General features: G+C 38.9%; 1 protein-coding gene across 3 annotated transcripts in view; it reads left to right on the top strand.

Moving 5' to 3' along the window:
- The window catches only part of dab1b (DAB adaptor protein 1b), a 70501-nt gene that overhangs the window by 12936 nt on the left and 42449 nt on the right, over positions 1-15116 (top strand). For all 3 annotated transcript variants that reach the window (XM_079614098.1, XM_079614099.1, XM_079614101.1), the window contains exon 2: positions 8716-9065. In XM_079614098.1, the coding sequence (XP_079470224.1) occupies positions 8999-9065 (67 nt within the window). In that variant the 5' untranslated portion in view covers positions 8716-8998. The remainder of the gene's footprint in view (positions 1-8715; positions 9066-15116) is intronic.

Consider the following 15116-nt stretch of genomic DNA (forward strand, 5'->3'; position numbering starts at 1 on the left):
ACACACTGAAGCACGCGTGATGCTCGCGCTGTTTTCAGTCTCTGCTGCCTCACGATATAATGAGGACATGATGAAATTAATCTCCAGAGCCGCTCTGAGAGTCACTCCATGAAAACTTTGCGGTTTAATTTGAGAAAAACTATTGTCATATCATAGACACACAGACACAGAAACAGAAACTCAAAAGGTATTCTCGGCAACCCGTCAAAATAAAAGTTTGACAGAAATAATTATATTAGGCTACTGCAGTACAGTAGTAATGTGTGCATAGTAGGTTGCTTATTTTTCACTTGATCTTTTTATAAGCATACGTTTAAACAGCATGTAGCCTTCAATGCTTATATCTTTGTGCTTATTATTTGCTTATGATTATAATTTATGATACGTCAAAAATAATAAAGTCATTGAATACATTTTTTTTTTTTTTTAAATAGAAATAATATTTCCAACAGATTTTGCTGTGGTACCGAAATTGGTACCGAGAACCGTAAAAGGTATCGGTACCAACTACTGTAATTTCGGTATCGTGACATCCCTAATTACCTTTAATTTAAGGTCATTCCTATTTTATTTGCTTACATTTTAATCATTAACATTAAAAGCACACTCTTTTTTCGACTAAAATAACAGTAAAGGGTAAAAAAAATGAATTCCCAAAAATTAAAACGGAAAGAATGGAATTGGCAAAAAAATTAACGGAAAAAACGGAATTTGGGAAAAAATAAAACGGAATTTGGGAAAAAATAAAACGGATTTCATAGGGCCTTACTTATCTTGATAAAAAATAAGCAAGCTGGCATTCAGTACAATATATATATTTTATTTAGAGAACATACAAATGTCATTTACGGCTTTTAGTTTGTCTAGAGATTTAAAGCGTGGTTTTTGAAGACTGTGCATGTGTGAACGTGCTCTAGTGTGTAAGAACGAGCCTATGATTGAATCTGGAAATAAAGCAAAATAACTGAGAAAAATGAGAAATAGTTCTCAGATGTCATGTCCGTAATTTATAGGAAATCATCTAGCATTAATTTGATCTCAAACAGATTTATTAAAAGTGCTTATTACTCCACCACCTGCGTGACATCCTTAACCAACGTGGTTGAACAACCAATTTGCGACAATATGGTTTCGGGAAACAGTCGTGACTCACTAGTTGATTTCTTCAGCGATGCATCGCACTACAGTAGTAAAGCAGCGAGTTACAGCGCTGTACAGGACACACACCCCTGGGTATCAACTGAATCCGGCTCCAGGCAACAGGCCTCCAGTGTCACTGGTTTCCGTTTATAACTTGTTTTTGCAGCGTTAAGTATTGTAGCCAATCACAGACCTGTCTGTTGAGCACATGAATGCAATGACCAATCAGAAGTGTTTAAATTAGTCAATGCGCAGAAGAATTCCACTCAAAAAGTGAATGCATTCCCACTGAGTGAGTTCTGCACTCTCACAAACTACAAACATTTGGACACTGTAAGCAAGGTATATGTTGTGCAGTTTATGAAGCTTCATTGATTGTTAATGGGAGTTTTCTCGAGAGTACAGAACTGAAGCGAGTATTTGTCCGTATCAGCGCCATTGATTACAATGGATACTCTTTGCTTTTGACGGGACTGAGCGTTCATGTCATATTTTCCACATCCATGGCCCAAACACAAACTACTACTTCTCTGATATTCCCCAACATCATAATCTTTGTGCGTACCTCACTGTGAAAATATCTAGCATGACATCACCATGTGGAGAAAGTAGAAAAGTAGTTGTTTTGGGCGCTTGATTTTAACTGATAGTTGATTTAACTTACAGTGTTGTTTAGTACAATTACCTCTTAGGATCAAAGAAAAGTCACAAACCCTTTAATGAAATGGTTACTACTACTATTTTCCTCAAACCGTCGGATGGGTTGGATGTACTGTTGATGCCTCCAGGAACAGGGTTGGGAAACACTGCGTCTCTTCTCATTTGTCACTTGGAGATTTCGCCAGTTCTTAATCTGGAATTACAATGCAACATAAAATTATCTAAATTCTGATGAAAATGTACAAGGTAGACTCTCTCCAATAGTGTAAAACATTATTTAATTGAGCTACAAACATACGTGTATTGGCAGCTTGGCTTTATTTTGTCAAGGCACATTTAGCTAGCTCATTACAAATACATGTGACTTGTGGCGTTGTTACACACATTTCTTCAGATCATCTCAACATTGTTTAGTTGTGAAGTAGTTCAATAAAGAACACCGAAAAGTAGGTAATAGTTGGTCATCTTTTTCCCTCTATGCTGCAAAAAATTGTGCATTTCTCCTTCACACAGTTTGCCACAAAAGGGAAATGAGAAGAGAAGCACAGACAGATCTGATGCATAGTGAGCAGAAGACCCTGCAGGGGAACGACATCACGCTTGATCTCATTACTACCGAAGCGCACCACATGACCTCGGTTCAGATTCTCTCTTCATGACTGAAACTAGCCTTGCAACATGGAGTATTGTTCATGCAGTAATAAAGGCACAATATTTCATGCCGTATAATTACTGGAGACATGACTTTACTAAACCATTAAGCAATAATGTCATTCAGCACATTTAATTGAAGAACATGGTCTCACGACTTTTATTGAGGCTGACTGATGTGACGCTGAACTCTCAGTTTCATTCGCGGCGGCTTGCTGAAGAGATGCTCAGCTGTGGTGAAGCGTGCTGTAGTAGCGCTGTCATATCTGGGCTTCATTTGTGGCTTCAACAACCACATGCATTTTGTCCAGCTTCATCTGAAATGCAAAATCAAAGCCGTCTCTTTCAGTCTTTTCACAACTGGATAGCTTTGCAATCACAGAAAACACATGAAGTGACTAGGCACTCATAAACAGAGTGTCCACATGCATCTCAGTCATTTTGAAGAGTGTGGACCGTTTATTAGGAGTCAATAGAAATCAACTCGCCATTTGTTTACCAATGACAAGGTACAGTTGTGCTCAAAAGTGTACATAGGCCTATACCTAAATGTGAATTATTTGAACAAAATAGGAGGGATCACACAAAATGCATGTTATTTTTATTCAGAACTGTCCAGAATAAGATTTTACATAAAAATGTTTACATGTAGTCAACAAGACAAAATAAAAAATTAAAATGAGCCCGTATGATTTCGATTTTTTAATTTAGTAAGTATCAGTGATGCACGGGTTGATCCAAAATGAGCGGGTGCCTGTACGAGTCATCCAAAAATATTTTTAATAATATTCGGGTCGCGGTCGGTCGGGTCGTTTGAAATAAAGATGCCAATTAAACCTTTGTAATTTATATAGTACTAGACACAATGTTCTATGAAATACACAGGCCTACACTTTATTGTCTGAATAACTGCGCGAGGATGACGCTCGAGCTGAGTCAGAGATGACAGTGGGAAATCCTTATTTACCTTTTGAATGTTGAGCGCGTTATTAACTTTTGAATAAAAGCTGACGCGGGACAAAATGCCCGATTTCCCAACGCGTTGAACTGAGCAATGCCATTGTGCCATTTTAATAGGCTACTTTTAAACGCATATAGCTCTGTAATGTCAGTTTATGTATTTGCTGAGAGGGGGGGGATTTTTGTTGGGAAAGTCGGGGGAGAGACGCACACGTCGATTAGACTGGATAAACACATGCAGCATCTTAATTGTTAAGAAAATGAAACGAAATAAATGAATAAATCAAGCCTTTATTACAAAACACTAGGCGATATCATACAGCATTCAGAAAAATGCTGCACCCCTAGTTCCTCCGTCTATGGCCCATGACGCGATGAGCATTTACTAGCTACTTTTAAAAAATGCGGGTCGGGTACAACATTTTCTTTCTTTTTTTTGCGGTCCGAGTTGCGGGCGGGTTAGTTGAAAACGTCGGTCGGGTGCGGGTTGTTTATACATTGACCCGCGCATCACTGGTAAGTATATCTCTTCGGAAGCAACATAAGATACTTACGTACATGTTTCCTGGAAGACAAATCAAGTCAAATCGACCTTGATCTTCAAATTCAAAAAGGTTTGATGCTCTTAATGCATCGTGTTTCCTTCTGGAGCATCAGTTAATGTTTCAACAGCAGTGTTTGAGTCCCTCAGTTGTCCTCAGTGTGAAAAGATGGATCATTCAGTCACTGCTGGAAAGGGTTCAAATAGAGTTGGCAGGACCTGAAGGATTTTTCTGAAGAACATTGGGCAGTTTAACGGCTCAGGACAAACAAGGGACTCAAAAACAACCATCTCAGAACAAGAAACCAGTCGTGGATCATCCAGGTAACGACAGTATTACAAATTTATATAAACTTTATTAAGGTTTTATTAAGTTACTCATCAAGCTTTTAAAATGCAATTAAATGAAAATATAACAATTTACCACAAAACATTGCATTTGCTGTAAAACAGAACTGTGTACATTTAAAACATGGATGAAATAAAACATCTTGGGTTGTGTATGATATTCCTTAGAATCCCATAGACTTAACATTGCGACAAACTTTGACGAGTCACAGCTCAGAGCGAGGATTTCGTAGAAATGTGAAATTTACCACATTTGAAGAGGCTGGCAGGCTCTGTAAGAACACACTTCACAATGGGGTAAAAGTTTCACCAATGGGGGGGCAGGAGCGGCCCAAAGTTGCCCCATTGACATACTATGGTGTAGGACGGCCCATGTAATGCATGCGTTTTTCCTACTATGGTAAATTACATAGGGATTTTGTATTGAACATAACTCTGGATCACAGTGTCATAGAGACAAGGGGGCGGGCTCATTTTACTCAGACGACCAATCAGTCTCTCAGGATCATTGTGAAGCTATCACGCCACGCCCTAGCAACCATTTAGAGCACCTTAGCAACAAGTGACAGACTTCCATTGAAAGAGATCAAATGGATATCTCTGGATAGAAGAGTCATAGAAACATGAGGGTGGTCTCGTTTGACTCGGGGCAGCAAACAGCCAATCATGAATCACATCAAAACTTCCTAGCCCCTACCTAGCAACCATTGTCGAGCACCTTAGCAACCAAAATCCACAGAGGACATCTTTAATTCTGAATGCCACAGAGGCGTGGGAGTTGGTTTATATTATTCATACTGACAAGCAGCCTTTGGAGTCTCATTGTTGGCAGCTGCCAAGCCACTCCATAGCAACCAAACAAAGTACCCTAGCAACCGTTTAGCAAGACGTATATCTCTGCATCAGAACATTGTATAGAGATGGGGGTTGGCACTTTCGACTCATGCTAGCAAACAGGACTTCCTACATGCTACACATGCTAGCAGTAAATAACTACATGCTAATAGCGATTAGCTAAGTGCTAAATCATATCAAGACAATGCTGAGTTCAATGCTGAATGCATGAGAAACATGGAGTTCGGCTTTTTTGACTCAGACTGTCAACTACTCTTTAAATATCATCCCATGAACTGTATAAGCACACAATAGCAACCATATAAAGTACCCTAGTAACCATACAAACACATGAATAAGCCATATCTCAGCACCAGAACATCGTACAGACATAGTTGTTGTTCCGTAGACAATAATGTGCATCCGGGTCGTGTTTTTTGCCACTGCAAGCACCATTCACATTTTCTTCTGGAAATGTACATTCTAGTTATTATTATTATTACTTTTTGAAGTACATTTTTGTATACAGTGATGACGTATTTCTGTCATAATCTCTTGAAGTTAAACCAAACATTTATTTTGACAGTTTGTTGTGGACGGTTCACTGTGTTGACAGTAGATTTTCTCAAAAGAAGCGGTGAAGAGCTTGTGAATTGACTCTCAGAGCAGCTCTGGAAATGAAGTTCATGCGTTCATATCCTCATATATCGAGACACTGCGAGCATCATGCGTGTGTGAGTTTGTGTATCAGACAAAACTTCATTCACACAGAGACACGCAGAAATCACTATTAGCGACTGGTGTCAGGGTTTGTTCTGTCTTAAGGATCTTTTACACGACAACGATGTGCTAAAACTGGAAACGGTTTTCCTTTGTACCAAAACGATCCCCGTTCACACAGATCAATGAAAACGACTAATAATGCTGTATCATGCATGCCAGATAAGTAGTTGGCGATGCCACTCTGTAAAGACTACAAATATGCTTCTTTTACTACAGTGCACTGTGGCTTTTTTGAAACCTTTTCTCTCCTCATCTTCCTGTTGTCTTCAGCATTCCCTCAAAGCTATCGGTCTCTTGAGACAGTGCTTTTCCTACTGCCTTCTAAGGGAAAAGATTACAGACATCTACAAATTAAGAAAAATACGGCTTAAACTATATGAAATGAAATGAAATGGATTAACTTGATCAATATTTAAAACATGACGGCTATAAATACACTGGAAACAAATGATACAACAAGACAGAAAAATAAAAGCACATGGCATGAATCAATGAAACAAAAACAAAACCTGAAGAGGCATGACAGTTGAATAGCAGATTGCAATCCTGTTTATCCCAATGAAAAATGTCCGCAAGCATATTTGTGAGACAGTTTTGGCAATAGCAATGCTCCTGCCCCAGATGAGAGGCAATGCTCGAGCTCTTCCACACAGCAGATCGAGCGCTGTGGTGACCTACTTAAAAGGGGCTTTAAAGAGCAGCCATTCATCACATTAAATCATGCTTTTGTCAGACACAGGCATGTTCATATTATGAAAAATGCATTGTCCCAGATTGACAATGTCGGCCTTTTCCTTTTTTGATGCAAAGATGGACGTGCACACGTTCCGATCTTCTTTCCTAACCTTCATCAGTTCTGTGCAAATGAAAGCATGTCTATTAATGATGCATGACTTCTCCAGCAGAAGCGCTCACGTCTTTGAAGATAGAGAAGAATGTTCTACATGTGACTGGTCAGGATTGTTAGATCTCTTGGAATGTATTAGGAATAAATTACATTATTTATTAAATACAACTTAAAGTACCCCTGTGGTGAAAATCCAGCTTTTAATGTTGTTTATTAGTCTATGTGGTGTTTTTAATATGCTTTTAGACAAATGTGCAAATTCATAAGTCGACACCATTGGTTCACTGCAGTTTTAAAGAGAAAATACTCAGCAAAGACAGTCTCAAAAACACGGTTTGAAATCGCTGGTGTTTCTGACGTCACACACTACCTTGTAACCAATCAGATCAACGTGTGATCGTCAACCTGTGGATCTCTGAGTGAGTGAGTGAGTGGAGGCGGGGCTCATTTGCATAATCATAGAACCGCGTATACTAAATGAGGCAAGATATTTTAAGGTTATTTTAAATATGTCAGTTTGTTGATCAAAGATGAGTTTTAAGGGATCAAATTATTGACACAGGGACTTTAATTTCTAAAAGTTTCATATTTTAATTTACTTTTTTTTTCTTTGGTGCACTGATGAATCGTTCACAGTAATCAGAATTTTTGAAACAGAAACGTTTATTGAAACTTTATACAAAATCTATTAATAATAATAATGAAAAAGTATTTTTTTTCTTTTCTAATTCGATACATTATTCTTATGATACCAAAGATTATAGATATACAAAGACGGTGCACTCGTGTTACTATGAATGGGGGAAACTCCAACGCGCAAAATGGCCGAATAAATCCCGCCTTCTGAATAAAAGAGCCAATCAGCAGTTGGTAAAGTCATTGACTGCAGCTGCCGTTCACATTGGCTTGACCAACCTGAAATATACTGCCATTTGAGTGCAAAAAAACATAATTTATGAGGCAGTTCATGTCTGATTTTATTGGTGATTTCAAATATGAATTTTAATCGTAAGCTCGTTGAACAGCTTTGGAGAAGTTGATGTTTCCCCATTCAACAAGATAAGAGCTGCACATACATGACTGAAATCACTGCCGAGAGGCGTTTCAAAGGTGGTCGCCGCGTGAAACGAATCTCACTCAAACCAAGCAAAAATATGCAATTTGGTATTGAATATTTCTATGGCTAAAATGTAAGATGAAAATGTTATGCTTGTGATGTAAATCAACAAGATCTTTATAACAGTATAGCAACTACTTACATAAAATACTTATAAATATCAGTCGTCACTCTATATCTGCCAATAATACTGTATGTCTTATTTAATGATGATATTTAAATGCTTAGTTTTATGATCAACTGTACTTTTAAAACATATAAGGCAAAACAATGATGATTGAGAGATGAACAGATAAAACTTCCTCAAAAGCCTTATGATCATATTTGATACTGATACTTGAATTTTCTAAAAAATTATGTCTGGATAATCAAGTAAGCCAAAGTTGCTTCAGTCCAGTAAGTGTTCATCTTGAAATATTACTAACAATATTTAAGTTATTCTTACATTTACTTTATAAAAATCAGTAAAGATTTCACAGCAAGGAGAGATGTGTACAATTATACTAAGGTTGATAATTTAGAGGCCTTAGAAATTTGCGCATCAAATATGATAGAGAACGCTTTATAGAGTTAAGAAAGAAAATAGAATTTTATTTTAATTTCAATGGGAAAATACTTAAAGATCAACAAGATCTTTATAACGGCATATGTAAAATGCATATAAACATCAGTAGTCACTCTATATCTGCCAATAATATGTCTTAGTAAGATGATATTTAATGCTTAGTTTTATGATGCAAAGATCTGTATTGGAATACAATGATGATGATGATTAATAGCAGCATATGTACAATCTGTGATGAATACCTCTTCTATTTCTGTCTCTCTCCACAGTGTCACAGCCAAGCGGTTTGAACGCAGATGAAGAATAATGAAATGATGTGAATGCCACCGGATCAGCTGTGAACACATCAGAGGAACACTGTTTATTATATGCAGGAAACTACAGAAGAAACAGACAATCGCACTGACTGGAGCTGATCCTTGTGTTTGAATACTGGACATAAACCTCAGAGGACTGGGACAATAATGCAGCGTTTGAATTAGCCTCCGATGACTAGAGGATACTACGAGATAAGCATCTCCATGCGTCTGAGAGGATCCGAGACACAGGAGGATGTCAACAGAGGCAGAGCGTCACGCAGACGTCAAACTCAGTGTTAAAAAGGAGTCCAGGAGAAAAGGTCAGTTCAGTGGCGGGTATACTAATGATATTAACTTTAAAGCCCCGCTGTGGTGAAAATCACGTTTTTAATGTTGTTTATATGTCTATTTTTAATATGCTTTCAGACAAATTCATTACTTGTAATGAATCACGTACCAATCACGTACATGTCGGCGGGCTTTAGCGTACTGTATCATTAACAGCGAACTAGCAGGGGAGTCTCAAGAGAAGCCAGGTTATCCCAGTATATTTTTCAGTTGATTTTAAAAAATCGGGTATTTAGCAATATAGTGGTTGTATAATGTATACATTATGATGTTATGCCTTTCTCTACTGATGTTCTGAGTAGTTCAAAGCGTATCTGATGATTGTTAGAAGGCAGACTGAGATGGCGAAACAGGAACAGTTTGTGTAACATTAGCAACGCATTATTAGCTGTTTGACAACATAGTCAAGGAAAAGGCTAATCATATGAATTAGCGTTTTGTGTCCGACGTTGTAAAGAGCGACACAATTGTGCAGTGTTTACCTCAGTAAGTTGGCCGAGTGGATCTCTGAGCTGCTGTGAGTGAGTGGAGGCGGGGCTAATTAGCATATTCATGGGGCCGCACATACTAAATGAGGCAAGGGTGTAGAGTTGCATTCAATCTATTTTACGGCATGAACAAAAAAAATCACAGGAAAAAAACTTTTAAATATGTAATTTGGGTGATCAAAGATGAGTTTAAAGCGATAAAATCATTGACCACAGGGGGACTTTAGGACGTTGTGCAAACATTGTGCTACCACAGTCTCTTGTCTTTCCTTTCATGATCGATTAAAGCAAACATTCCAGCCTCCGGCAAACTCACCGTTTATTATCTCACTACCTGTATACTGTTGACTGCAATGCACTTGAAAAATGAGTGAAACATTTATACTACTAAGTGGTAGTTTTTGGTATCATTAGTATAAATTGTGAAGAACTGTGTTTATTAAAGGTGAACTAAGTAACTTTTTTACCTTAACTGATCAACTTTGGAGTCACTGGAATGGTTATATTACTTATTTTGGGTTGAATGGTGGTGGTTTCGCACCCCCCTGGTGCCCGTGAGCGGAAAGACAGCATTTGCAACTTTGGGCCGGCGGCCCGCCGGCCTCTTCGTCTGGAAGTATCGTGTGATCCCAAGTCTTGCGAGGTAAAGAATTGCTTTACTGCAAAAATAAATCTGCTATAATGCTGTCATTATTGCGCTCCCTCACGCTGTTGGAACCCGAATGAAGACGACGTTGCAAAGAGTTTCCCATCTGCTTTGATGTCGTTGATCTACTAAGCCTCTAGTGTCTGAGAATAGCCAGCGAGTTTTTAACAGTTGTTGTCAAATATCTATTCCGAAGCTGCGGGGGGAGCTCTAGAGAGAAACCTCCGAGCAAAACACGAGGATACAACAAAGAAATCCTGATCTTACCGAGTGCTGCTTTAAAGTTATTATATAATGAGATATTATGCGGAATATTCACACTGGTCTTTTCCACACAATGATTCAATTTTATTGTCTTAGATTTTATTATTGAAATTTTAATGTTGATAATATTATATAATATTCATGTGTTTTCAGTAAAGCACTTTATAAACTGTTTTAAAAGGTGCTATATAAATAACACGTACATGGTAGAGCAGAAGTCCCCAATTAGTGGATTGTGGTCCAGATCCGGCCCCTAGACCAGGGCTGGGGAACACGGGCCCTCGACATCCACTTTCCTGCAGCTCCAACCCGTTAGACAGACGCATATGAATATCTGTAATAATGAATATCTATATCTGCAATAGACTTCAGCAGATGATTTTGCTAATCTGAGACAATACAACCAGACAAAAGCATCAGCTAAGTTACCATAGTTTAAAAGCCTGTAATACTGAGTTAATACATATAACAACACAAACCATCACATTCAAACCTGTGAAAGGTTATCCCGTTTCTTCTGGAATTTAAGTCTCTTTGGTTTTTACAACCAGAATATATCTATGTATATCTATGCATGCTTGCTCACACTGTAATGGCTAATATTGCCCACAACCCATTGCGAGGCTGGTGTGTTTGATCAGGGTTAGAGCTAACTCTGCAGGAAAGTGAAAGTGTGAATCAGTCCTCATGAATTAATATTCATTTATGCAACCAGTCATGTGACCAGATGTACACCATGTTCAGTTGGTGACCCCTTCATCCTGAGCAGAGGTTCTCAAACCGTTCAGGCCTCCTTTGATCAAATCAGAATATCCAAGAACCACACCCATTCATTTATTTATTTAATGAGCATTTTCGTTGCTTGCAAAGTCAATGAATGCGGTAGCGGCATAATGCCTAATATTGATTAACATATAAGTGCCCCTATTATGCTATTTTAAGTCTCCTAATGTTGTTTTGGACCTCATACAACAGGTTTACATGCATCAAAGATTAAAAAAAAAAAAAAAATGTTCTCATAATAAACATTGTACATCACCACATTTTCAATGATTCTCAAACGACTCAATGGATGAATCAGTCTCTCCAAACCCTCCTTTCCGAGAGCTACTCTGCTCTGATTGGTCAGATGACCCAGTCTGTTGTGATTGGTTTACTCTGTTCTGATTGGTCAGATGGCCCAGTCTGTTGTGATTGGTTTACTCTGTTCTGATTGGTCAGATGGCCCAGTCTGTTGTGATTGGTCTACTCTGTTCTGATTGGTCAGATGTCTGTTGTGATTGGTTTACTCTGTTCTGATTGGTCAGATGGCCCAGTCTGTTGTGATTGGTTTACTCTGCAATGATTGGTCAGATGGCCCAGTCTGTTGTGATTGGTTTACTCTGCTCTGATTGGTCAGATGGCCCAGTCTGTTGTGATTGGTCTACTCTGCTCTGATTGGTCAGATGGCCCAGTCTGTTGTGATTGGTCTACTCTGCTCTGATTGGTCAGATGGCCCAGTCTGTTGTGATTGGTCTACTCTGCTCTGATTGGCCAGATGGCCCAGTCTGTTGTGATTGGTTTACTCTGCTCTGATTGGTCAGATGGCCCAGTCTGTTGTGATTGGTCTACTCTGCTCTGATTGGTCAGATGGCCCAGTCTTTTGTGATTGGTTTACTCTGCTCTGATTGGTCAGATGGCCCAGTCTGTTGTGATTGGTCTACTCTGCTCTGATTGGTCAGATGGCCCAGTCTGTTGTGATTGGTCTACTCTGCTCTGATTGGTCAGATGGCCCAGTCTGTTGTGATTGGTCTACTCTGCTCTGATTGGCCAGATGGCCCAGTCTGTTGTGATTGGTTTACTCTGCTCTGATTGGTCAGATGGCCCAGTCTGTTGTGATTGGTCTACTCTGCTCTGATTGGCCAGATGGCCCAGTCTGTTGTGATTGGTCTACTCTGCTCTGATTGGCCAGATGGCCCAGTCTGTTGTGATTGGTTTACTCTGCTCTGATTGGCCAGATGGCCCAGTCTGTTGTGATTGGTTTACTCTGCTCTGATTGGCCAGATGGCCCAGTCTGTTGTGATTGGTCTACTCTGCTCTGATTGGCCAGATTACCCAGTCTGTTGTGATTGGTCAGTTGGTCCAGTCTATTGTGATTGGACTACTCTGCTCTGATTGGTCAGGTGGCCCAGTCTGTTGTGATTGGTCTACTCTGCTCTGATTGGCCAGATGGCCCAGTCTGTTGTGATTGGTTTACTCTGCTCTGATTGGCCAGATGGCCCAGTCTGTTGTGATTGGTTTACTCTGCTCTGATTGGTCAGATGACCCAGTCTGTTGTGATTGGTCTACTCTGCTCTGATTGGCCAGATGACCCAGTCTGTTGTGATTGGTCAGTTGGTCCAGTCTATTGTGATTGGTCTACTCTGCTCTGATTGGCCAGATGACCCAGTCTGTTCTGATTGGCCAGATGGCCCAGTCTGTTGTGATTGGTTTACTCTGCTCTGATTGGCCAGATGGCCCAGTCTGTTGTGATTGGTCTACTCTGCTCTGATTGGTCAGATAGCCCAGTCTGTTGTGATTGGTCTACTCTGCTCTGATTGGTCAGATAGCCCAGTCTGTTGTGATTGGTCAACCGCTTACAGCACAAGTTGGAAACAACACCATTACCATAAATTGTCGATGACGTCGATATCAATCTGAGCGTGAGTCCGATGATGAAACATTGGAGGAACTTATTCAACCCAAACCTCCATCGCAAGGACGACTCGAGCAGAACGTTTCTCAGTGATAGGCTACTAGGGCTGAGCGATTAATTGCATTAGCGACAATATCGCGATATGATAAAATTCTATTGTTTAACCGCAAAGGCTGTGATTACACTCTGGTCACATGACACGTGAGTCTAAAGCAGTTTGCAGAGGAAGCATCAACTTGGCACGTTATGTACATAGGCCAGGCCTACAGGAAAGAACAGTTTGTTTAATCTATCTAATATTGTGTTGGTCATACTATACAATAGGGTGGGAGAAAAGATTCTCTCTCCAATGATTCTGAGCAGTTTTTAACCACAGGTGCACGATGATGCTGTGTGTGGTATAGAAACACCCGTTTTCTGCTTGCTTCCAGTTCCTGACACACACACAAACACACACACACACACACACACCACTCGAACTTAACGTAAAATAATATTTCATAAAGTTCGGAAAGGTTGAAGCGAACTACAAGGACATTCGCGGGCTTCATTGCACAGGATATGCGCTGTGAGAAAGCTCATGCTTGATGTTACTCTTGCAGTGTGTTGTCTTGCCCACCTGCATTTTCTTTACACATGCTCTACGAAAGCATCATTTATGTTGTTGGGAATGCAGTGGGCTTGATATAATTTATTTTAATTTATTGGAATAATCAAATAACAGTAAAGCTGAAAACATGATTTGATGTCCTAACTTCTCGCTGGAGCCCAGCTGATTGGTTATAAAACAGTGCTGAATATTCTGCATTGAATATGAGGCATATCTGGTAATTTGTCTCTTGGGGGTTTAAAAAGGTCAATGAGTTTCTGTGTCAGGCCTCCAAAAACTAAACAGCCTGTTGACAGATTGGGGCGTCTAGAGAGTGTCTTCCTCCTCCCCATATGCTGCCATCTGTCCCGCGCTCACAGAACTGTTGAACAGTCGATGGCTGACACATGGTCCTCTAGGAGAGGCACTGATCTACTTTCATGACTGTGGAACCAATAGGATTATGCATTTTCATGTGAGCATAGAACTAAATATTTCAAACCGTAGCACAGTTTATATGGATGAATCACATAATTTAGTTTGCTTGAAAATAATGTTAATAACAATGGTCTAGTTAGAAACAAGACAATGGTTTGAATTGTCCTAAAATAAGCTATATTTTCTTTGTTTTTATTTATGGAGGAAATATTGCCTTGGCATTTCTTCATTAGGTCCACCTATATGTTCTGATCCCAATAAATGTATCATGTTTAATTGATGGGTTTTAGTTTTAGTGTTGAGCAGGTTTAGAAAAAAGGTTATTAAAAAATATGGAAAGCCATGACAAAAAAAAAAAAAAATTATTAAGACCATATTTAAAGCATGTTTGATATATATCCAAAGTATACAGCTACAGCTAGTAGTAGTAGTAGTAGTAGTTGATGTTTATTTTGAACATGTAAAAACAAAAACAAAAATATATATACATATACATATATATACACATACATATATATATATACACATACACATTTATAAAACAAAAAATATATATATACAGACATGCATACATATACAAACTTAAAATCAAAATAGCAGCTAAATAAGGTCATGTACTTCTCATCACAATCTTCCAAAATTATTGTAAGTAATTCAAATTAGAAGTTCCCATGTTCAAAAAGGAGCAGGAAGAAGTTCATAACAAACTTTTCAAGTCCTACCCCCTTTCTCTATGTCTATCCTTTAGTTACATACAAAACAATTTGTTTCTTCTTTAGTTCTTTTATACATACATCTTTTCATACATCATATATCTACCTACAGTTCACATAAACCCATGCATTCACATAAATACAGATGTATAGATACAAACATACACCCGCATTTAAATGTTTTCCCCTTTTCTTTTCTACTTTCATTTCC

This window comes from Phoxinus phoxinus (genome assembly GCF_949152265.1).
Source record: "Phoxinus phoxinus genome assembly, chromosome: 5".
Classification (NCBI taxonomy): Eukaryota; Metazoa; Chordata; class Actinopteri; order Cypriniformes; family Leuciscidae; genus Phoxinus; species Phoxinus phoxinus.